Raw genomic sequence first — 24,170 nt, forward strand, 5'->3', positions numbered from 1 at the left:
AGTAAGTTTTGTTCCGGACATTTTTTCTTATTTCTAAACCTATTTTACACTTTGCGCCCTTTATGAGGACTTCTGGTTCCGGACTAATAGCAATGCGCGGTGAAAAGTCTGTGAGTATGTGTGAGATTGTGTCTCAACTCTGCCTAGAGGATTTCTACACTTCCCTTACCCCTCACACTTTCCCACCCATCGTTTTCTGTTGCTTCCTCTACTTTTCCTTTACAACCTATTCCTTCAATAGTTAACCCTCTCCTTAATTCTTCAGCTAACATTCCTCTTCTTCTGCTTCTCTTCCACAGCCCTCATTTCCCAACCCTTCTACTATTCTCCCTATTTTCCTTCTCATCGCTCCCTACTTCTCTTGCTTTTTCTAACTCTTCTACCTCTCCCATCTCCCCTCTAAACACCATAACTTCTCGTACCACTCCTTCTTCCCTTATCATCGCCCCTACCTACTCCCTGTACTTCACTTACCCCTGATACATCCCCAACTCACATTTTATCTTTCTTTTTCTACTTCTTTCCAACTTATACCTGCAATACCTCCACATATCCTAGCTTTTCCAGCTAATAGTACCCTTCGCCTGCTTTTCTTCCTCAGACCTCACTCACTAGCCTTCCACTACTTTCTCTACTCTCCTTCTTATCGCACTCTACACCTCTCACTTTCTTTAGTTCTCCTACTTCTCCTAGCTCTCCTACAACCCCTCTCATCACCTTCCCTTCATGAAACTCTTCTACTTCCCTTACCACCACCCATATCCGATCCCCCCACTTCTATTACCCCTCATACTTCCCCAGTTTTCGTTTTTTCTTGTTTCCTCTACTCCTTTCCAAGTTATTCTTCCAATACTTCCCCCTGTTCTCGCTTTTCCGAGTAATAATGCCCTTTTCCTGCTTCAATTGCCCAGCGCTCACTTCCCATCTTTTTTAACAATTTTGCCTAATTAGCTTCTCAGCGCTATCTACTTCTTTAACTTTCTACAATTCTCTTTCCTCTCCTACCTCCTCTCCATCACCCCCACTTCTCCTACCTATCCTAATTTCCTTGTTGTCATCCCTACCTGCTCCAACCCTTACCCTTACACATAATAATTTCTCACCCTCGGTTTCCTCTGCTTCCTCTACCTCTCTTTTCAAATTTATTTTTCTAAAACTTTCTCCTGTCCTCGCTTTTTAGCTAAGAGTGCCCTTTTCTTACTTCCATTCCCCAGCCCTCATTTCTCAACACTTCTACTACTTTCCCTACTTACCAACCCATCGCCACATAATCCTCTCACTTTGTCTAGTTCTCCTACCTCTCCTACCTCTCCTACCTCCCCTGTCATTATCCTAACTTCTCCTATCTATCCTACTTCTCTGATTATCACACCTATCTGCTCCAAACACTTTCCTTATCCTTTAGAATTTCTTACCACTCGGGTTCCTTTTCTTCCTCTACTTCTCCTTTCTAATTAATTTCTTCAATAACTTCTATTTTTCATCGATTCCCTAGCTAACAGTACCATCTCCGGCCCTTACGCAGAGCCTGGAAATATTGACCGATTGGAAACAAAAAATTTCAAAAAAAGCCATAGGATTTCAAAAAAGGTCGAGTCTGATTTTTTACTTAGTTTTTCAATTTTTTTATAAATAAACAAATGTGACGAAAAAAATTACAACTTTTCTTTTTGGCGCTCACGGTGCTCGTCAATAATAGAAAAATTTGTAATAGCCCAAATTTTTATGTTACATTGCAAAAAATTTGGATAAAAAAAATTATTAAAATAAAGAAAATACCTCTTACGATTATACTTGTTGACATTATAAAAAAATTTTTTAAGTAAATAAATAATATAATTTAAGCAACATCAATAATAAGTTAATCGTTTAATTTTTATCGATCTTGATTGTTAACAACACAATTTTTAATTTTGTGCTTGCAAATCCTTTTAATTGTAACACAGCATTTATGATTATTATTCATTGTTGAAATTTTCCAATGAAATATTTTTCAATTTAAATTACTCAGTTTTTTTACCATAAACTTAAAATCGGACAATTTTAAGATTTTACATTGAACATAAAAAATGAAATGAAAAATACAAAATAATATCGCTATGTTTTTAATTTTTGAAATTGCACAATTTCAAGCCTATTAATTCAAAATTTTTTTTTAAATGTAAGTTTGAGATCTTCAATATTTTGGAACACTTTCAAGTAAAAATAATTTAGTTTGTAATTTCTAGTTACAAAAGCTTCTCATTCTTAAGATTCGAATTTCAGTAATTATTGCCTTAATGATCAAGTTTTTGAATTTGATATTCTACGATTTAAAATAATTTAAAAAACCAGACGATTTTGTACGTTGAAAATGAAATGAAAGTTTGCAAATTTTAGGATAGAAATGATAGAATTTTACAAAAATGAAAAATATATTATAAATAATTATCATATTTTGCAGTATTAAGTGTCATTCAAAGTTATCAAAGACATTTTTCTACTAAAAAATGTGATTTCTGTAAAAAAATTAATTCCTTGATTTTGAACAAATAAATTCGTTTTCGACTTTAGATTTATTATTAAACTATAACAGAAGTTTATTTTAGGAGTAAACCGATTGAATTACTTACATGGAACTAATTTTTAAAATGAATTAATTATTAAATAATCATTCGAAATCAGTTATATTTTATTTAAAAATATTATCACTTAAAATTAAAACGACTACTTTAATTTAGAGCAGTGCACCATTATCAAATTATTCTCACGTTGTTTAAAAATATGACGAATTACCGAATTTATTATTTGATGATCGTTCTGGATTAGTTCCAATTTATTTTTCACTTCATTAATTGTCTATGTGCTTTAAAATAATCACAGTTCGCTTCCGTATTCAGATGTGAATATATTTGATTAGAAAAATTATATATAATTTAAAAATAAATACGCTAAACATTAGAGCCTAGTTAAAAATGAAAATATCAGTAAATAAAAGAGTCTTGTGTTATATGCTTTTATTTTTACTTAAAAAGCTACTGCGTAACATTTTGTTTTGATAAAAAAATGTTATAAATAAAAATCATATTTTTTTGTTAATTTTTTTTTAATTGGAAAACTCTTCTTGAGAAAAATTCAAAAAACGGTGAAAACAAAATTTATATTAAAATTGTTCATAATCTTTGAAATCGGTAGGCATTTTTCATTTAACTTACAAAAAGACTCCATGGGAAATATAACTTACTAAATTAATTTGAAAAAAATCAAATTGTTCTCTTAAGCCTGATGAAAATTTTTTTGCAAATAAATAAGAAAAATCAAAACTATTTTTACAAGAATGTAACAATAAGTGCAATAAATTACAACAAAATTTACAGAAAATTTGTGAAACTTAAACTTGTTCGATTTTGTATTAGGGATTATTACATTTTAAATTTGTCATCCTAAGCTTAAAAAATATGTTTATTTTCATCTTAGCATTGCAAATTCTTTTACTATATTATTAAAAATTATAACTATAATAAAGTATAACAATATGCAACACAGCTAGCAACAAAATTTTAAAAAATTATAAAATTCGTCTGAATAATATATATAATATCTACTGTTCTTTTTCATTTATTGTATTTAATTGTAGTTTCCTGTGAAAATATTTACAGTTTTTTTTTTAATTTTGTAAATGGTTTTCCATTAGGGATTTAAAGAAATAAAAATTTTGTTTGATAAATTTTGAATTAAACTAATCAAAAACAAAGGAAAATCGGTTTTTAAGGATCGAAAATAGTAATTTACATATATTTTTTATCTAGTTCACAAGTAAAATTGAAAAGCCCACTGTTTTTAAAATACACTACTTTTTTTTGTTTCCCCTTTTTTATTTTTCTTGAGCAGGGTTGTTTCAGTAATAAAATAAAATAAAAAAAAGATGTATTTTTTTTGAGATCTAAAACTTTTTGGCACAATATATCCAAATCATTTTTCCATAACCTCCTTGTAAAAACATTTTTTTTAATTTAAATTTTAGCATTAAAAAAAATACATTTAAAAAATATTTTTTAAAAATTTGAATGTAAAATGATAAATTTCGAGTTGGACGATTGAAATATCCCAAATAATAAAATTCTCCACACTGTGACATTTACGGGACGAAGGCAAAATCCCGAAAAATAAAATTCTCGACAGTTTAAAATTCCCGAATAAAAAAATTTCCATAAAATAAAAATACCGAATTGGAAAATTCTCGAACTCAAACATTAAAACTAATTTACAAAAATTTAATAATGTATTTGTAATTAATGAAATATAGTTATAAAAAAATTATAATTGTTCAATTTCACGAATTTTACAATTCCAAAATTTTCCAATTCGGAGATTTTATAATTCGGCAGTTTTCTGCAGGGAATTCTATTATTTGGGAATTTTCCAATTCGGTAATATTATAAACTGTCGTGAATTTTATTATTCGGGAAATTTGACAATTCAGGAATTTTGTGATTTAGAAATTTCATTATTCAAGAATTTTACAGTGTTTGGAATTTTATTTTTCGGGAATTTTCAGTCGATCCAAATTCACGAATAATAAAATTGTCGAAATTATAAATGGCCAAAAAGTAAAAATGCCGAACTAGACAATTTCATAATTTAAACAATTAAAAAAATGTTTCTTTAGCAAATATTATCCATTTATTAAAGACACAATTATCAAATATTGTTTTTAGTGTTAAAAGTTAGAAAATATTATTGCTGGAATTTAAAATAACAACAATTATTCTATAAAACTTGTATAAGAAACTGTATAAAAACACAACAAACTTTGTATGATACAATTACCAGTGATTTACCACAAAGTAAAATGTTTACTTTTTTTCAGAATTATTAATTCGAGTTTTGAGAACATTTTTTCGAATGAAAAAGATACTATGGATAGGAGTGGTGCATGAAGTTAGGGGGAGGGCAAGAAATGGATGTAGAGGAACTAAAGGGAGGGAGAGTAGGTGGCGATGAAAGGGAACATATTACAAGTAAGAAAAATAGAGGAGGGATAAGTCGAGAAAGTGATGGGAAAGTAGGATAAGAAAGAGACAGCAAGGAGAGGGGAAGTACGAGGGATAGGAGAAGTGAGCGGAGGGTCACGAAATATGAAAGGTATGGGAAGTAAGTGAATGGAAAGTATGAATGGTAGGAGAAATGATGAGAGGGGCCATAGATATGAAGTAGAAGAGGTATAGAAAGTAAGGGGAGGGACAGCAAGGGAAGTAAATAAATGAGAATAAGGTGATTGGAGTATAGAGAGGAGTGTAAGGGAGATGGGAAGGAAAGTGTGTGAAGGGAGGGAAAGTAGAGAAAGCAATAGAAGCGAGGATTGGGGAAGCTAGAGAGGTAGAAAAAGTGAGGTGAGGGATTTGGTGCGATGACCGGAGAAATAGGATGGTACGAAAAGGGCAGGGGGAAGAGAAGAGGGGTAGGAGTGGTAGGAGTGATGGAATCAGAGGGAGGAGTAGGGGTTGATGAAAGAGAAAAAAGCGAAAGTAGGGGAGTGAGGGAAAGTGAGGGGGGTAAGAAGAATAGTGGGGAGCAGAGGGGTTACTAGGATGGTTAAAGGAGGGAATTATGGAAGGACAGGGGAAGGAGGTGAAATGAGGAGGCTAGGAGAGGAAAAGGTATTTGAGGGGCAATGTTGAACCATTTAATTAACGTCCTAATAGCCTACGAAACCCGTTTAAAACTCTCGCGTGTGGGGAATGGCAGAAAAGAGGTAGAGAAATAAAACAAAATAAAAAAGTTTATGTATAGCTATGTCGGTGTTCACACCGTAGTTCCTCCAATTTCCTCCTTACTCCTTTGAAACTTGTCAGTATCGTCGTCTCAACTGGAAAGTAGTTTTCCAAACTCTTGTAATCAGCGCAGTAATTACACGACTTTTTTCGTACTTACTCGGCACTATCCCATTGAATGATCGATACATATACACACCTATACCAAGAAATGTAACTAGTTTTCGAAATAGAAAAATTAATTTTTATGCTTTTATTTTACAGTTTTCGATATATTTAGCTTTATCAATATTAAACAAAGACTTTGTCAAATAGATATTGTTTCTACACCCGCAAAAAATTTTTTTATCGAATTAACAAAATTTTTTTGGCACAAACATCGAATTTGCTTATGATATGGATAACAAAACATTTGGTTGATCGATCAAAAATTTTTAGTTGATTTAAGCAAATATACAACTTGGTTAATTCAAGAACAAAACTGGTTATAAGAACAAAATTTGTGATCTGATCAACAAACATTTTTTTAAATTAACCAAGTTCTTGTTTGAAATCAACCAAACGATTATGTTGAATGTAAAGCAAATTCTGAACACATCATTTAATAAGATTCAACGTGGCCGAAAAATTTCAATTTCAAAATTCCCTGAATTTTCCCTGATGTTTCCCTGACTAATTTTTTATTTTCCCTAAACAATGATATTTAAAGAACAAAATTCTAATCTGATAATATTTTTATTATAATTTTTTTTTGATTTAACAGCAGCATAATTTGTTTTAAAAATGTGAAAAGGTGATCTATTAAAACCCAAAAAGTCAATAAAATTCACTAGTAAGAAATAGTAATGTAACCAGTGTTCTTTGGAATGTAAAATAATTCAAAAGAATTCTATTCACAAACCTTCAAAATAATTAAAGTTAGTTTTGAAATAATTCAAATAAATTAGAAAAATTCTTTCAATTGTAGTAAAGTTGAAGTGCGTTTTGAAAAATGAAGAGACGTGTGAAGAAGCCGATGAAATTAATAAAAATTCCAGATGAATTAAAAAGAAACTCAAGTGAATTAAAAACAATCGAAAATATGAAAACATTAATTTAATTCAGTAAATATAAAAATTAGGTTAGAAAAATTTAATGGAATTCAATAGAATTATATAAAATACCTAAAATTCAAGCCGAGTTTTAAAGTCTTCAAAATAAATTTGATAAAAATTTAATTTTTTTTTTAAATTCATTAATTTAGTGAAATTAAGTGAACGTAGAAGAATCTAAGTGAATAAAAGATAAATTTAAATGAATTGAAGACACCTAAAAGTTTGAAAAAAATCACGTAATTTCGGAATTTATAAAAATCTTTAAAATTGAATTTTGTGTAATTTATAGTAAGTTATCATATTTACCTGTCAAGTATCATCAATTTCCGAAAATTTCAGGAAATTTCTGAACATTTGCAGGAATTAATAGAAATGTTCAAATTAAATTTAAAGTATCGTAAGTTTCCTTGGATCACTGGTAATATTACCATAAATTACCACAAAATGTCCTAAATTTCCGGCAATTTATAAAAACAGTTAGAATGGAATTTTGGGTAATGTTTCTATATTTACTTGGAAAATCATCATAAATTACGCGAAATTTCAATAAATTTCCGAAATTTATATAAACTTTTTAAAATTGAATTTTAGGCAATTTATGGCAATTTACGATAAATTAATGAAAAAATCTCGTAACTTCCGGAATTTTATAAAAATGTTTCAAATTGAATTTTAAGTAATTTATGGTAATTTACTATATTTACCTGCAAAATTACCATAAATGACCGAAAAGTTCCGTAAATATCCGTTAATTTAGATATTTTAAAATTGAATTTCGGGTAATTTATGGTGAGTCACCGTATTTGCCTGTAAAATTGAAACTGATGACTGAAAATTTCCATAAATTTTCGGAAATTTATCAAAATGTTTTACGTTGAATTTTAGATAATTTATGGTAAGTTACTATATAAACTTGTAAAATTACCATAAATTACCCAAAATTGCCATAAATTTCCAAAAATTTATCGACATTTTTAAATTGAATTTTGGGAACTTTATAATAATTTACCATAAATTTCTTGTTATATTATTATAAATTGCCAAAAATTTTCATAAATTTTCGGCAATTTATAAAAATTATTACAATGGAATTTTGGGTAATTTATAACAAGTCACGGTATTTACCTATAAACTGAAAACTAGTGCCCGAAAATTTCTTTAAATTTTCAGAAATTTATAAAAATGATTCAAATTGAATTTTGGGTAATTTAACCTGTAAAATTAGCATAAATGACCGATAATTTTCATAAATTTTCGGAAATTTATAGACACTTTTATATTGAATTTTGGGCACTTAATTGTAATTCGCCATAAATAACCTTTAATTTCACCATAAATGACCAAAAAAATTAATTACTTTCCAGAAATTCATAAAAATGTTACAAAGTAAATTTGGGGTAATTTATGGTATTTTATCATGTGTAACTATAAATAAATATACCATAGATTACCGAAAAGTTCCGTTATTTTAAGGAAATTGAGATATTTTTAAATTGAATTTTTGGTAATTTATGGTAAGTTACCATATAAACCTGTGAAATCACCATAAATGATAGAAAATTTCCATAAATGTACGGAACTTTAGACATTTTTAAATTGAATTTTTGGTACTTTATGGTAATTCAACATAAATGACCTATGATATTACGATAAATTGCCACGAAGTTTCATGAATTTCCGGTAATTCATAAAAAATGTTTAAAATTGAATTTTGGGTAATTTAAGAGTTATCATATTCATCTGTAAAAGTATCATTAATTGTCGAAAATGTCCGGAAATTTCTGAACATTTCCAGAAATTATTAGAAATTTTTAAGTTGAATTTTGTGTATCGTAAGTTGCCATAAATCCCTGGTAATATGACCATAAATTACGACAAAATTTAATAAATTTCCAGCAATTTATAAAAATGGTATAAATGACGGAACATTTCCGAAAATTTATAAACATTTTTCAATTGAATGTTGGGTAATTTATGATAACTCACCGTATTTACCTGTAAAATGTAATTTATGGTAAGTTACCATTAAAACCTGGGTAATTACCATAAATGACCGAAAATTCCGATAAATTTCCGGAAATTTATAAAAAAAAATTAAATGACTTTCGGGTAACTTATAAATAGTAATGAAAGTACCTTAAAAGTAACGAATAATGTAACTTTTTAGCAACTTTTTTACTTCTAACATGTTGCTACCCATCTCTGATTCCAACAAAGAGCTTTTTGAGCCCAAAAAGTTTTATTCGTAATTAATATTAAACAGGATAAATTTACAGTCAACTTGCAACGAGTAAATCTAGTTATGGGCACTGAGATGACATAATAATTCAAATCAGGAATATAACTTTGTCCTAAATTATACTCAATAGAGCCATGTCGACTCGTGTATAGGATATGAGGTATACCAGTAGACTATAAATTGTAAGCTCCTCTGGAGTAATAAAATTGTTCTTTTTCAATGAAATTCTACCGTCAGAGTGAAAATATATTCTTGCAGCAATGGATTTTATCATATCTGCAATTTAGGAGTGATCCATAAACTACTTTAACAATGGCTACCCGTGCAGAAATCGCCCGATTTAAAACTTAATACCGATGTGGCCCCGATCGGATTTCCCGATCTGGCCCTGATCGGTAGAACTATGTGGCTCATACCTGGGCCTGACCGGGCCAGACCGATTACCTACTGAAACGCCATCTCTATGCACTTGCAGAACTAGTGCTGCTAGATGTTTTCTGATAGTGCCAGGAAGATGAGAATAAGTAATTACACTCTGCCGACTCATTGAAAACTAACCTCAAATACATTAATAATTAATTAAATTGTTTCAGGTAAAATTAGTATATTTATCATTAGATGAGTCAAATATTATTATATGATGAAATTTATCAAGTTCTTTTGTTTTCAATTATTATTTAATAACTCAAGATTTTTCGATTTAATATAGAGTTAGAATTATCAAATCTATTGACAAGAAATGGATTGCAGTATACACAAAATTGTAATGTTTTTAGATTATGAGAATAAAATATGTGAAACAATCGATTCTGTTATTGAAATTTTGATTCTGTATTAATAATAAATTCATTACAGACATACATTAAGGACAAATTTTTATAACATGAATTTCAGAATCAAGTAGTATAATCAAAATGCAAAATGCCAACTGTGTCGGGATTCCAACAAGAGCTAGTTACTCAACTGCGCATGCGTCGCATTCGGCATCTAATTGATTTCGCGCGAAGTTTAAAATGCTAAACAAAGTTATTTTTCTTTTTTATTATAAAGAATGACATTTCAACTTATAAAAATGTCCATTAGGTCGAAATTAATAATTAATAATAGAAATGAAATAAATGCATATTCTTTAAATAATATTTAAAATAACCAGAAATATTTAATTCAAAACTTTTAATTTTTGTTTGAAAGTTGTTTGGGCTACATTACTTCTCAACAGACTTGAAAAAATAAAACCATATAATAAATGATAGCTAAGTTTTTCGGCAAAAATATTATCTACAACCACCTTCTCGAATTTCTCAAGAAGTAATGCAATTGACAGAAAATTGAACTTCTTTACAGTAAAATGTTAATAAATCGTAAATCATAGGTTATTTCCCGCTGAATTTCTTTGAAAGCATTCGAAAATGTCAAGTTGTAGGGAACCTTTTGCGAAAAAAGTTTTTTTAATTTGTTAAGAATTTTTTTAGGCAAAATTTTTTTTCAAGAAGTTAAAATTGTTAATTAAAATATTTCTGTGTATCATCCATTTTTTCATAAAAGGCTAACCTTTTCCTCAAAACTAATACCATCTAAAATAATCTTACTTTCTTCAAAAGTCTAATTAAATTTTGTTGTATGAAACCTCTTCTTTCGTGCATGTCGTACTTTAATTTTAAATTAAAATAACTTAATTGGAAATTGAATATATTAAGTTGGCTTTCGAAAGGAGAGGACCATTCGATAGTTTCGAGTTTACTTATATTAAATCTCCATTCGTGAAATTCACGAATGGATTATAATGAGACTGATCGTGTACCGATCGGGCACTGATGGGGCACCAATCGGGTGTCCCGACCTGGCCCCGATCTGGGCTTGTGTTTCATCCGCGATCTGGCCCCGACCAGGATTCCCGATCAGAACCCGATCTGAACTGGTCTGGTCCCGATCGGGGCCAGATCGAAATTTCTGCGCGGGTATAAGGTGGTACAAAATATCAATGGAAAATCTTTTTTTCGAATTTTAATGCATTTCGCCAGGAAATTTGATCGAATTCACACAAAAATAAATCCGCTTTTTAAATGAAAAAATTTTTTTTTCAAAAAAAAATTAAGTTTAGTGTTGGCGCAAGCCCAGTAAAGCTTAACACGTAAGGTAAACCGGCCATTCCTGGGAGAGTTACGAAAAACTAACCCATATAAGCACAATTATAAAATGGCGAATTATAATTTTTTTTCAAAAACCGTTATAATAAGTGACTCATACATTATTTGATCAATTAGAACAGAAAATAAATGATTAATTTTATAGTCAATTAATATAAATGGATATTTTTGAAAATATTCTGATCGCCCAATAGGGGGGCAAGATAACGAATTCATTTTTCTTTATTTTTAAATAAAATTCATATCAACATGTTCACCTTTTTTCTTAACAAAACAAAAAGATATTATGAAATTAGTTAATTAATATAAAAAATATTCCTTGTAAGCTCAACGTTTTCTGTTCAGTTGATTATTTATTCTACAGAAGTTGTTCAAAGTAGTTTATGGAAACCTCCAATTCTAACCTCAATTTTGGCCATATTTGATAAATATTATTAAAATTAATATTATCAATTTACTCCCAAATTCAATTGTTTGGTTGCAAATTTCAATGTTGTATTCATCTTAATTAAAACTAGTACATAAATTGAAAAAAATATTCAAACAATTCAAATTATTTTTTGGATGAAAATTTTATTATTTGGTTAAAACCTTCATTAACTGCAAAATCTTTTTGATTAATATCTCAACTATTTTGTTGAAAATTCGTCTTTTCGGTTCGAAAGTTTATATTTTAAATTATAGTTTTCATATTTTTTGGCAAAAATGCAACTGCTTGGTTTAAAAAATATTTTTTCTTTTTTTAATCAAAAATCTTATTTGTTTGACAAACAATCTCTTTTGGTAGAAATTTTATCTCTTTTGGTTACAATTCGAACTATTTGGGTGAAAAATTTGGGTGAATTAAATTTGTTCTTAATGGTTTAAAATTTTTAATTTATCATTAAAACATTTTTTCGTTGAAATATCAACGATTATATTTTTATATTAGAGTTAATCTTTTTTGTAGAAAATGAGTATTTTATTTTAAAAATAAACAATTTGATAGAAAATCAAATTTTTCCAAATGCGGGACATTAAAATATTCATTTTTTGTTATTTTTTACTAGATGTATAATTTTTCAGAACAAAAATAAATAGTGGTAATAAATTCAAAGGAACTTCAAAAATACTAGAAAATTTTTACTTTTATGATTTATTATGGAATATAAAAGATTTTCAAAGACATTTATTATTGTCCCAGTATTTGACATACTTTTTCCGTTGTACCAGTAATGGCCAGTTTACCTTATTTACCATAAGAAATAAAAAGAATTTTTTGTAAATTTTATTCAGCATCGTAAATATCAGCTAAATCGAGTTGAAAATCGAAATTTCTTATCAAAATTAGCCATAGAATATTTAAAAATATTAGTTTTTAGATACTACCTCCATAAGTCTGTTTTTATGGGATCCCAAAAAACCCCCATAAGTATAAAAATAGGATTTGCAAGTTTTTGGCTCTAATTATGATTTTTCGCTTTTATTTTAATGCAAATTGCTTCTAATACATAAAATACTACTTTATACTGATAAATATATATTTTTGAAATCTTTTAAACAATTTATTACTGTTTCTAACCATTTTATTTTACCATAAAAATGAAACATCGCGGTTTCTTCACAAATTTTTTACTTTTTGCCGGAATTTCCAGTAGAGTGAGGTGATGTTTAATTATTGTTGCGAAAAGAAATGTTTAAACAATTTACAATTATTGTTGATAATATGCAATTTGAATAATGCGAGAAAGTTGCGGTTTTCCTGAAATTTTCAACTGTTGTTTACTTTTCACTTGGCGTAAGTTAATAATTAATTCAATTTAGCAAAAATAATTATTGGAACAAACTATTATTATTTACAACTATCTTATTCTACCAATGGTAAATAGTTGCGGTTTCTTCTAAAAAATTTAACTTTTTACTTAGTTTTTACTTACTAAAGTAATAAAAAATTCAAGTTTAAAAACATAGTTGCTTGAACAATCTATTATTGTTTATAACTACCGTCCCTTAAATAATATTATTATTTTGAAGAAAAAAAACCTAGTAAATACTTCAAGAATATTAATATTTATAATGATACTAATAGAAAATTTAAAGCAAGAAATCGTTTAAAATATGACTCTCTCTAATGTTTATTCAGTATTTGTTCATAACTAAAAATGAAAAGCGAAGTTAAAGATTTCAGAAAAAACCTAAACTTTTGAGCATTATCGGAGAGAAGATAAGTTTAAACAATTTTAAGTAAAGAGAATATTATTATAAACAATATTAAACTGTTTAAACCATTTTTTTAAGTTGAATTCATTACTAATCCACTCTAATTGAAAAGTGGACGAAAAGTTCAAAATTTCGGAAAAAATTTAATTATCTAGTATTAATATAGAAGGTAGCTAAAAACAATAATAATTTGCTTAAATAATTATTTTTACTAAGTTGAATTAAATATCAACTTAACCTAAGTCAAAAGTGGACAAGAAGTTAAAAATTTCAGAAAAATCTGCAATTCTTAGCATTATTAAAAGAGAATATTATGAACAATAACAAATAAATTGTTTAAATAATTATATTTGTTAAGCATTATTAACTATTACCTCACGCTAATGGAAGATTGGACAAAAAGTAGACAATTTAGAAAAAAACCTTGACTTTTATTCATTATTTCAAACAAAAATGACTAGAAAAAATAATAATTATTGTTTTTAACAATTTCATCCTAAATAATTAATTCAGTTTCACAAGAATTAACATAATTTTTTGCAATATTTAAAAAGCAAATTGTTTCTATACATAACATATCACCTTATAGTGATAATTATATGTAGTAGTAAATTTGGTGTAAATTGTTTAAACAATTTGTGAATGTTTTCAGCAATTTTCTCTTATAATAAAGATAGAAAGTCGCGATTTTTTAAAAAATGTATCATTTTTTATCCAATTTTCAATTAGAGAAAGGTTATATTTAATTGATGTTAAAAAACATAATTGTATAAACAATTTATGATTGTTTTAGGCATTCTCTCTTAGAATAATGATATAAAGTCAAAGTTTTTTCTAAACTGTCTACTTTTTGTCCAATTTTCAATTAGCCTGAGGTAATAGCTAATTATTCTTGATAAACATAATTATTTAAAAAATTTATTATTATTTTTCATAATATTCTCTTTCAATAATTCTAAAAATTGCGGATTTTTATAAAATTGTTAACTTTTTTCCACTTTTGACTTGGGTTAAGTCGATATTTAATTCAATATAATGAAAATATTTGTTTAAACAATTTATTATTATTGTTAATAATATTGTCTTCGCTAAAATGTAGAAAGTCTCGGTTTTTCCTGAAAATTTGAACTATTTGTCCATTTTTAACTTGGAGTAACACATTCATTATTTAAGTTGACCAAAAATAATTGTTTAAACAAAAAATATTTTAATAAAATAAGTATAATTCTATTTAAAACTTTCTAGCATTACTCTAAGAGAAGATAGTTTCGAACAATAATCAATTATTTAAATAAGCATGTTTGTTAATTTCTATTAATTATTACTTGACTAAGTGAACAGTGGACAAAAAGTTGAAAAATTCAGAAAAAGTGGCAAGTTTTGAGCATTTATTTAAGAAAAGATACTTATAAACAATTATAAATTGTTTAAGAAACTATGTATGTTAACTTGAATTATTTATTACTTCACTAAAAAAAGGGGTAAAAATTTCAGAAGAAGCCGCAACTTTCTAGAATTATTCGAGTTCAATATTATTAATTATAATAATAACTTGTTTAAAAAATTTATGTAGTTAACTTTAGTTAATTATTTAACTCACTTTAATTGTAAATTTGACTAAAAAAGATAAGCTTTCAAGAAAAAATAAAATAGATACATTTACATTTTAGAAATTAATAAAAAAAGAAATTAATTTACCATCAGGTAAATTAAATTAAAAAAGACCATTTTTTAATAAAATAGTGAATTTTTTCTCCCCATATTTTAACCAAAAAAATTCAATTTAAGATAAAAAAAACACAGTTAAATTCAACCAAAGACCGTGAATTTTTGAAATAGAATTGTGAAGATCGATTTTTGATTCAAAATTTAATTTTCAACCAAATAGTTGCATTTTTGGAATAGAAAAGATAAATTTTTGACGAGATATAATACAATTAAATTTTTAGTCCAGAAAAAAGTCATCCAAAGAGTAGGATTTTTAACCAAAACAAAAATTAAATCAAAAAATCAAACATCGAGGAAAAGGGGAAATTTTTTGAAAAAAAATTTTTTTTTAACTGCATTTTTTTGGAAGAGGAGAGTATTTTTTGGCGTGACCTCCCCCTCCTTTCAATTTTAAATGTAGCTTATGGAGGATCCCTTATTGGTCATAATAAATAAGATGATTTATTAATGATTGACAATTTAATTACAATTTTTAATAAATTTTTAATAAATCTTTTTAATAAGTTAAATTGCACTAAATTTTACCTTCAATGACCATAATTTTTGTTTAAACCTTTATTTAAGAGTCGGTCGTTTTATTTTGTGAGACATAAATTGCTGTTCTCCGCCCACAATGATAAACCAGCAAACGTGACAAAAAAAGCGATAATTTTAAAATTGCCCTAATCTATTTTACGGATGAAGATAAATCTTTTTCATTTTGATATAATGACTCATAATATTGCTTTAATTTTCGAAATGAATGAAAGAAAACAGATAAATTGAGAAATTTAGAAATAATCAAAATGGATAAATTTAAAAAAATTCAATTTTACTTAAATTCTCAAAACTGTATTGTTCAAATCCATAAATTTTTTGGTTGAAAAATTAAAAAACTGGGTTTTAAAGTTAAACTACTTTCCTAAAAACTAAAAAATTCTTTTTTTTTTTAAATTTTAACTTTTCAATTGAGAATTCTTCAATTTTATTGAAAATCCGTCTTTTTTTGTAGTATATTAATCTTTCTGTTTAAAAATTAATCTTTTTTAGTTAAAAAGTTAACTTTATGGTTGAGAATTCTTCTTTATTTTTGTCCGAAAATTAATTTTTGTTGTTTAATATTTTTCAAATTTTTCAGATGAAAATAGGATTTTTTTTGTTTTTGTTTGTTCTTTGTGGTCCAAATTTGGTCGTTGGCTTCTTGTTTCTAATAGGAGTTCACATTAATTTGATTATTGAGAATTCTTAATTTCTGTTAAAAATTTATTTTTTCTGTGGAAAAGTAATCTTTTTGTTTAAAAACTCATTTTTTGTTGTTAAAAATTTAATAACTAAGTTTTAAAGTTGAACTACTTTCTCAAAAATGAATTTTGTGGTTGAAGATTCGAAATTTTAGTAAAAAAGTCATCTTTTTGGTTGAAAATTGAATTGTTTAATTGAAAAATCCTTTTTTGTTGTTGAAAACTTACTTTGGTAATTGAAAACTTATCTATTCCATTTTTGGCTGAAATTGTTTATTTTTTTCAACTAAAAATTCAATTCTTTTTTAAAATTAACTGTTCTGTTAAAAAGTCGTTTTTTGTTTTGAAAGATCAATAGTTTAGTACAAAAAAATATTTGGTATAAAATTTGTTTTTTTTTTTGTAAAAGATTCCATTTTTAGTTAAAACTTCACATTTCTTAGTTTGAAAATTTAATAACACCCGGATTGACTGTCCCATAAAATTCTATTAAGCATATTGCAACACTTACTCTGAAAATCACTTTTTTATACTTCAACTTTTTGGTTTAGAATTCTTGAGTTTCGTTAAAAAATTTTTGTTACATTAGAAAATTAAAATTAAAAAAAAATTTATCATTCTTAGTTGAAAATTCAATTGTTTGGTTGAAAATTCATTTTTTTGTTTGAGAATTCTTAAATTATATTCAAAATTCGTCTTTTTTGGAATTAAATTAATTTTGTTGGTTAAAAGTTAATCTTTTTTAGTTGAAAATTCGACTTTTTGGTTGAGAATTCTTGAATTTTTTAAAGAAGTGTTGCTTTTTCAGTTAAAAATTAAAACGGTAGGTTTTGAAGTTGAACTACTTTATTTAAAAATAAAGAAAAATTCTTTCATTCTTCAAAATTTAATTTTTTAATTGCGCATTCTTAAATTTTATAATTGCGCATTCTTAAATTTTATTGAAAATTCGTCTTTTTTGGTAATATATTATTATTTTTAGTTAAAAATTCAACTTTTTGGTTCAGAATTCTTAAATTTTGGTGACAAATTTTTTTGCGGAGAAAATTAAAATTTTTGTTTGAAAATTCATAATTTTTAGTTGAAAATTCAACAGTTTGGTTGAGAGATCTTGAATTTTGTTGACAAATTTTTTTTCGACACAAAATTCAAATGTTTGTTTGAAAATTCATAATTTTTGCTTGAAAATTGAACTGTTTGGTTGAGAATTCTTGAATTATAGTAAAAATTCGCCTTTTTTGGTATTAAATTAATTTTGTTGTTAAAAAATTCATCTTTTTTAGTAGAAAATTCAACTTTTTGGTTGAGAATTCTTGAATTTTGTTAAAAAAAAATTTTTGGTAAAAAAATAAAATTTTTGTTCGAAAATTCATCATTTTTAGTTGAAAATTCAACTTTTTGGTTAAGCATTCTTCAAATTTGGTTAAAAAAATTTTTTTCGGTTGAAAATTAAGCAACTAGGTTTTAGAGTTGAACTACTTTCTTAAAAATGTAACTTTTCGGTTGAGAATTCTTGAACTTTACTGGAAAATACATCTTTTTGTAGTATGTTAATCTTTTGGTTTAAAAATAAATTATAAATTATGAAAAATTATTATTTTTGTGTAAAAATTCATCTTTTTTAGTTGCAAATTCCACTTTCTGGTTCAGGATTCTTGAATTTTGGTAACCAATTTTTTCGGTAGAAAATTAAAATTGTAATTTGAAAATTCATCATTTTTAGTTGAAAATTCAACTTTTTGGTTGAGAATTTCACTGTTTATTGGAGAATTCTAGAATTATTTTGGGAATTTGTCTTTTTTGGTATTAAATTAATTTTTTTATTTAAAAATTCATCTTTTTTAGTTGAAAACTCAACTTTTTGGTTGAAAATTCTTGAATTTGGTTAAAAAAGTTAGTTTTTTTTCAGTTAAAAATTAAACAGGTAGCTTTTAAAGTGGAAGTACTTTATTTAAAAATAAACAAATTTTCTTTCATTCTTCAAAATATAATTTTTTATTCCAGGATTCTTAAATCTTATTCAAAATTCGCCTTTTTCGGTAATAAATTATTATTTTTATTAAAAAATTCATCTTTTTTAGTTGGCAATTCAACTTTTTGGATGAGAATTCTCGAATTTTGTTAAAAAATTTTTTTCGGCTGAACATACAAATTTTTGTTTGCTTTTGTTTGTTAACAATTTTTTTTAAGTTAAAAATTAAACAACTAGGTTTTAAAGTTGAACTACTTTCTTAAAAATTAAAAAAAAAATAATTTTTTTTTATTAAAATTTAATTTTTTGGTTGAGGGTTCTTAAATCTGATTGAAATTTTTGCTCGAAAATGGATATTTAAATTTCATTATTGAAGCATTTCGAATGTTTTTTCGATAATTTCAAATTTCGGGAATTTTTTATTTTGGAATTTTTCATAATTCATAATTTTTATTTTTCAGCAGAACGAAGATATCCCTAATTTCCTATATTTTTTTAATTTGTAAAATTTTTAAAGTTTAATTAATTTTATCGAAAAAGATAAAAATAAAGAAAGGCGAATAAAAGCAAAAAAGAAAGGATTTTTTTATTTGGAAAGGAGCTTAAACGGTTCAAATAACTTAAAAATTTGATTTTAAAAGTTTACTTACTTGACAAGTTCACAAATTTCTGGTGGGATTTCTTCAATCTGATTGTCCGAAAGATTGAGAATGCTTAGATTATTAAGCTCCAGTAACTCCCATGGAATTTTCTGAAGTTTATTTCTTTCCAGGAAAATCGCTCTAAGTTTTGGAAATCTGTAGGGTAGAATGTTAATTTATTTTATATCCATTATTTTATTTACAATCCTATCTTAAATGAATAATTTAAAATAAACAAATTCCTTTCTAAAAGAAAAATTTAAATTGTTAATCATTCTTTCATAGTCACTTGAAAAATATTCTGTACTTAATATTTCGATGAAATGCTAAAAAACAATTGAAATCTTTTTTAGTTATTTTTTTCTATTTCCTTCTTTCCCATTCTTCTGTCTTATTTATTAAAATAAATTTCCAGGAAAATGTATTTTAAATTAAGAACGTTTTATTGGAATTTATTCAAATAAACAAGTTTTTTTAAATTGAGTCAGTGCAGTTATGTTACAGATGTGTCTAAAATTATTTCTGGGTTCACCAATCATTTGATAAAAATAATAATAATGCCTTATTAATATAATGAATATTAGTCTTTTAATTTAAGTTTTGACCCCTAGTTGTGGGTGCAATGCTCCATAAAAAAATTACCTTTGCAAACAATAAAATTTCTGGTTAAATTTTGATGACTTCCGTATTATTTAAAAAGATTAATTTGAAGCTGTAAAGATTTAAAAATGTATGTTGAATAAGAATCTGGAAGATTTTAAGACTTATTTTTCAATTTGCATGTGAAAACTTTTCAAGATTTTTTATTTTGTTAAAGTAATTTAAAAAAAAATCTTTTAAATGATTTTAAAAGGTTTAAAATAATTTACATACATTTTGGAAAGACACGTAGAAGATTTTCAAGTAAAATTTTTTTAATTTGCAAGCTAAAAAATTTTTAGAAAAAATTCGAATAAATTTAAGAGATATTTAAAAGTGTTGAAAATATACACAAATATTTTGAAGTTACAGGATTTCAACATATTTAAAAAATTTAGATTTTTGAAAATTAGAAACTATAAACTCGGAAGAATTTTAAGGATTTTGAAAGTTTCCCAGAAATTAGAAAAAATGTGTTAAGATTTCTGGGGAAATTGTAAATAATTGATTATTTTAAAAAATTTATCTTAAGAAAATATTTAAGAAAGAATTAAAAACATTTTAAAAGATTTTAAAAATTGTCAGAGAAGAATATAAAAGATTTAAAGACAATTTTAGGAATAATTTGATACAATTGTAAAATATTTAGAAATTTTCCAAAGTTTATGAACAAAATTGATTTTTTCAAGCTGTCATAAGTCTTAAGTATCTCTTAAGCTGACTAAAATTTTTCTACTAAAATATCAGAAAGTTTCTTGATTATTTTTCGACACGTCTGAAATTTTCAAAAATTTGTTTGAGTTATATCGAAAAACGTAGGAAAATTATATTTATATAACCCTCAAGCAAATAGACAATGAAGCCTAAAAAATCAATAGTTTTCCGGAACTTTTATTTTGTATTACAAATTATTTCTGCCTTAATGTTATAATTTGCCAGAATTTTCTTTCCTGTAAGACTTAAGGTAGTTGTCGTGCTAAAAGCCCGATATCCGAAAAAATAGTTTTTTTTTCAAAATGATTTTAAGAATCAAAATATTATAACTGATGTCATTTCGAATAAAAAAATGATTTTTTATGAAAAATATTAAAATTCACAAAAAACATTAATTTAAGCCATGTTTTTTGTAATTGCACCATTTCTGCCCTTCGCTTTGACCAATTTTTAAAAAATTATTACATTTTAATAAATCACATCACACGTATTTCGGAAAAATATTCTCTACAACTTTACTGTTACCAATTTTCAAAATAACTAAATAATCTTAATCTATATATTTTTTATTTTTTCCTAAAAAAATAGTTCTATAATGGTTCTATAAAATGGTTCTAGGCACAGAAAAAGCCATAAAAGCCATAGGCAAATTTACTTTCAAAATTAAAAACAATAAATTTGAGGAGAATGTTTTCTTGGAAAAAATAAGCCATAATTTAACAAAATGCAATCATTTTTCGAAAAGTGGTAAGAAGCGACGGTCAGAAAAAATTCAGTTGCAAAAAACATGGATACAATTATTTGTTGTTGTAAATTTTAAAATTTTTAATAAAAAATAATGTTTTTCATTTGAAATGACACCAGGTACAACATTTTAATTCTTATGATCATGGACAGACTATTTTTCCAGATATCTGACTTTTGGCACAACTACCTTAACAATTTTGTTGTGGTTGAAAATTAAAAAATTTGCATTACTGGAAGTTGTTTTATATTTTATAAATCATATGTAATGAAATGTTTTTTTGTCTTATTTTTAATAAAATTTTTTTTTTTAATTAAAATAAAAAATTTTAGTAAACGAATTCTCTTCTTCTTAATTTCATTCCAAATCAAGTTAAAATTTCAGTAAGGGCGATATATAAGAGTTTATTTTCCTCTACTGGAAATATAATACCGCCCCCCCCCTCCACATTTGACCCGTTTTTCTACTTTTCCTGTAATTTTTCACTATTGTTTGACACTAGATTGCCACTTCCCCCCGAAACAAACCACGTGTTTTTTTTAGTTTGATAAACTTTTCATCTGATTTTACGAACCTTTGAAGCAAAGATAAATTACTATTGTTATTGGACAGTTGGTTTTGTCCTAATATGAGCTCCTCAATATCAGGAAAAGCCACAGCACCATCTGGAATTCTGCAAAGGCCCGCATTGCTCATATCCAATTTTTTGGGACATGATGATAACTGGGAGGCCTGAAATCAGAAAAATAACACAATTTTAATAAAAATCTTCTTCTCTTTAGGCTTTTGTAGCACCGGGCAGAAGCCCATTTAGTTTATAAGGTTCGAACATACTTTTCCACGAAAAAGAAGTGAGGGGACGGGAAGTGAGGCGAATTAAAGGGAGGGGAATTAGAAGAAATAATGGGAAATCAGTTCAGGGGAACTAGGGGAAGTTAGGCGAAATGTGAGGACGAGAAATAGGGGTAGTAACAGAAAATGAGGGGAGGAGAAATAGGGTAAGTAAAGAGAGAAATAAGCGAACGCGAAATAGGAGAAATAAAGGAAAATGAGACAAGGGGAAGAAAAAAATTGAGAAGTAAGGAAATAGGGGAAATGCGAAGAGGAGTAAGTAGTGTAAAGGAAATAAGGGTTGCGGAAGTAGGAAAAAGTGAGGGAAACTTAAGGGAGGGAAATAAGGGGAATTGAGGGGAAAAAGCGGAGGAAAATTAGGGGAAGTAAAGGGAAATGGGGCAAAGGGAATTAGACGAAGGAAAGGGCGAAATAGGTAGACGAAACTAGGAAAAATAAGTGGAAATCAAGGGAGCGAAAGTATGGAAAGTGAGGGATAGGAAAGTAGGAGAAATGAGAGGAGGAGAATTAACGTAGAGAAAATAAGTTAGTAGGAGTATAAGGTAGTAGTAGGAGGTATAAGATAGCAGGAGAAGTGCGCGACAACTAGGGCAGGAAAATTAGGGAAAGTAAGGGCAAATAAGGGGATGGGAATTAGGGGATGCGAATCAGGAAAAGAGAGGCGAAATGAAGGAAAGGGATTTACGGAAAGTGAAACGAAATGAGAGGACGAGAAATAGGAAAAATAAGTGGAAATAATGGGTGTGGATGTGGGGAAAGTAAGAAGTAGTCAAGCAGGGGAATTAAGGAGAGGAGAAATAAGTTACGTAAAGAAAAGTAGAATTTTGCAAGAAGGAGAAGTAAGGGATAATCGATGGTTATTAGGAAGAGGGAGAGAAATGAGAGAAGTGGATTTAGAGGGAGTAAAGGGGAATAAGGAAAAGGGAATTATGGAAAGTGAAGGTTGAAATAAGTGGACCGGAATTGGGAGAAATAAGGAGAAATAAAAAATAGAAAGTAGGGAAAATGAGTGTGTAGGAAAGTACGAGAAATGTGAGGAAAAAGAGTAAGTAACGTAAAGGAAATGAAGGTTGTGGCTGTAACTGATGAGATGAGGTAGGAAAATAAGGGGATAATAGGGAAAATAAGAGAAGGAGATTTAGACGAAGTAAGGGGAAATAAGGCATAGGGAATTATGGGAAGTAAAGGCAAAATAAGTGGAAAGGAGGTAGGAGAAATAAGTGGAAATGAGGATAAAGAAAGTAGAAATAATAAGTGGGTAGGAAAGTAGGGGAAATGTAAGGGAAAGCAGTAAGTATCGTGAAGGGAATTTGGGGTGCGGAAGCATGTAACAGAATTAGGAAAAAATAAGAGAAGGGGAATCAGGAGAAGCGTGGGGAAATAAGGAAAGAGGAATTAGGAGAAGTGAGGAAAAATAAGGTTCGGGGAGTAGAAGAAGAAAGTGGTGACATGAAAGGAAGAAAAGGGAAATTACGGGAAGTAAGGCGTAGAGAAAACGAGGGGAAATAAATAGAAGAAAAGTAGGGAAAGTAAGGGGAAACGAGAAAAGACAAAATTAGGGAAAATAGGAAAAACCGGGGAAAGGAAAGTAAGAATAATACGGGATGGAAAAGTAGAAGTAATGAGGAAAAGAGAACTAAGCAACGTAGGAAAAATGAAGGGAAAGAAAGTAATCGCAGTGAGGGGAAATTAAGGAAGGGTCCGTTAGGGGAAGTCATTGCACAAAAAGTAGCAAAAATAAGAGTAGGGAAGTAGAGGTAATTAATGAGAGTAAGGGAAACTAGGCGTAGAGAAATGTGCAGATACAAAGGTAGTAGAGGAAGTGAGGAGAAAGAATGGGAAATGATAGAAGAGAAAATGGAAAATAATTTGTAGGCAAGTTGGAGTAATTTACGGAGAGGAAGTAGTGGAAGTGGTGAAAGTGTTTCTAACTTAGCACATGTAGCGAAAAGGATGAGAAATGCATGTGAGTAGGATCATGGAAGGGAAGTAGGGAAAGTGAGAATTAGGAAAGTAGGAGAAATCCGGAAGCAAATGTAAGCAGAAATGAAGAGTTCAGTAGTAGGAAAAGTCATGGAAAATTAGGAAGGTTCCCGTACATCGGTTGTACTTTCTTCTAAGGAGAGGAACTTTGGAAAAATTATCAAAGAAGAAGTGGGAATAGTGACAAGTAGAATAGCCTTAATGAGTAGAAATGATGGTAGGGAATGTAGGAAAAAATAAGGGG

At 27.5% G+C, this 24,170-nt stretch overlaps 1 protein-coding gene across 1 annotated transcript in view; it reads right to left on the reverse strand.

Annotated features, from left to right (window-relative positions):
- LOC117180288 (protein phosphatase PHLPP-like protein) overlaps positions 1-24,170 on the reverse strand; it is a 103,607-nt gene that overhangs the window by 66,477 nt on the left and 12,960 nt on the right. The window contains exons 2-3 of the mRNA XM_033372702.1: positions 21,666-21,823; positions 19,003-19,149 (exon numbers count right to left, since the gene is read on the reverse strand). Of these exons, the coding sequence (XP_033228593.1) occupies positions 19,003-19,149; positions 21,666-21,823 (305 nt within the window). The remainder of the gene's footprint in view (positions 1-19,002; positions 19,150-21,665; positions 21,824-24,170) is intronic.

The sequence above is a fragment of the Belonocnema kinseyi genome, chromosome 9, assembly GCF_010883055.1.
Source record: "Belonocnema kinseyi isolate 2016_QV_RU_SX_M_011 chromosome 9, B_treatae_v1, whole genome shotgun sequence".
Taxonomy (NCBI): Eukaryota; Metazoa; Arthropoda; class Insecta; order Hymenoptera; family Cynipidae; genus Belonocnema; species Belonocnema kinseyi.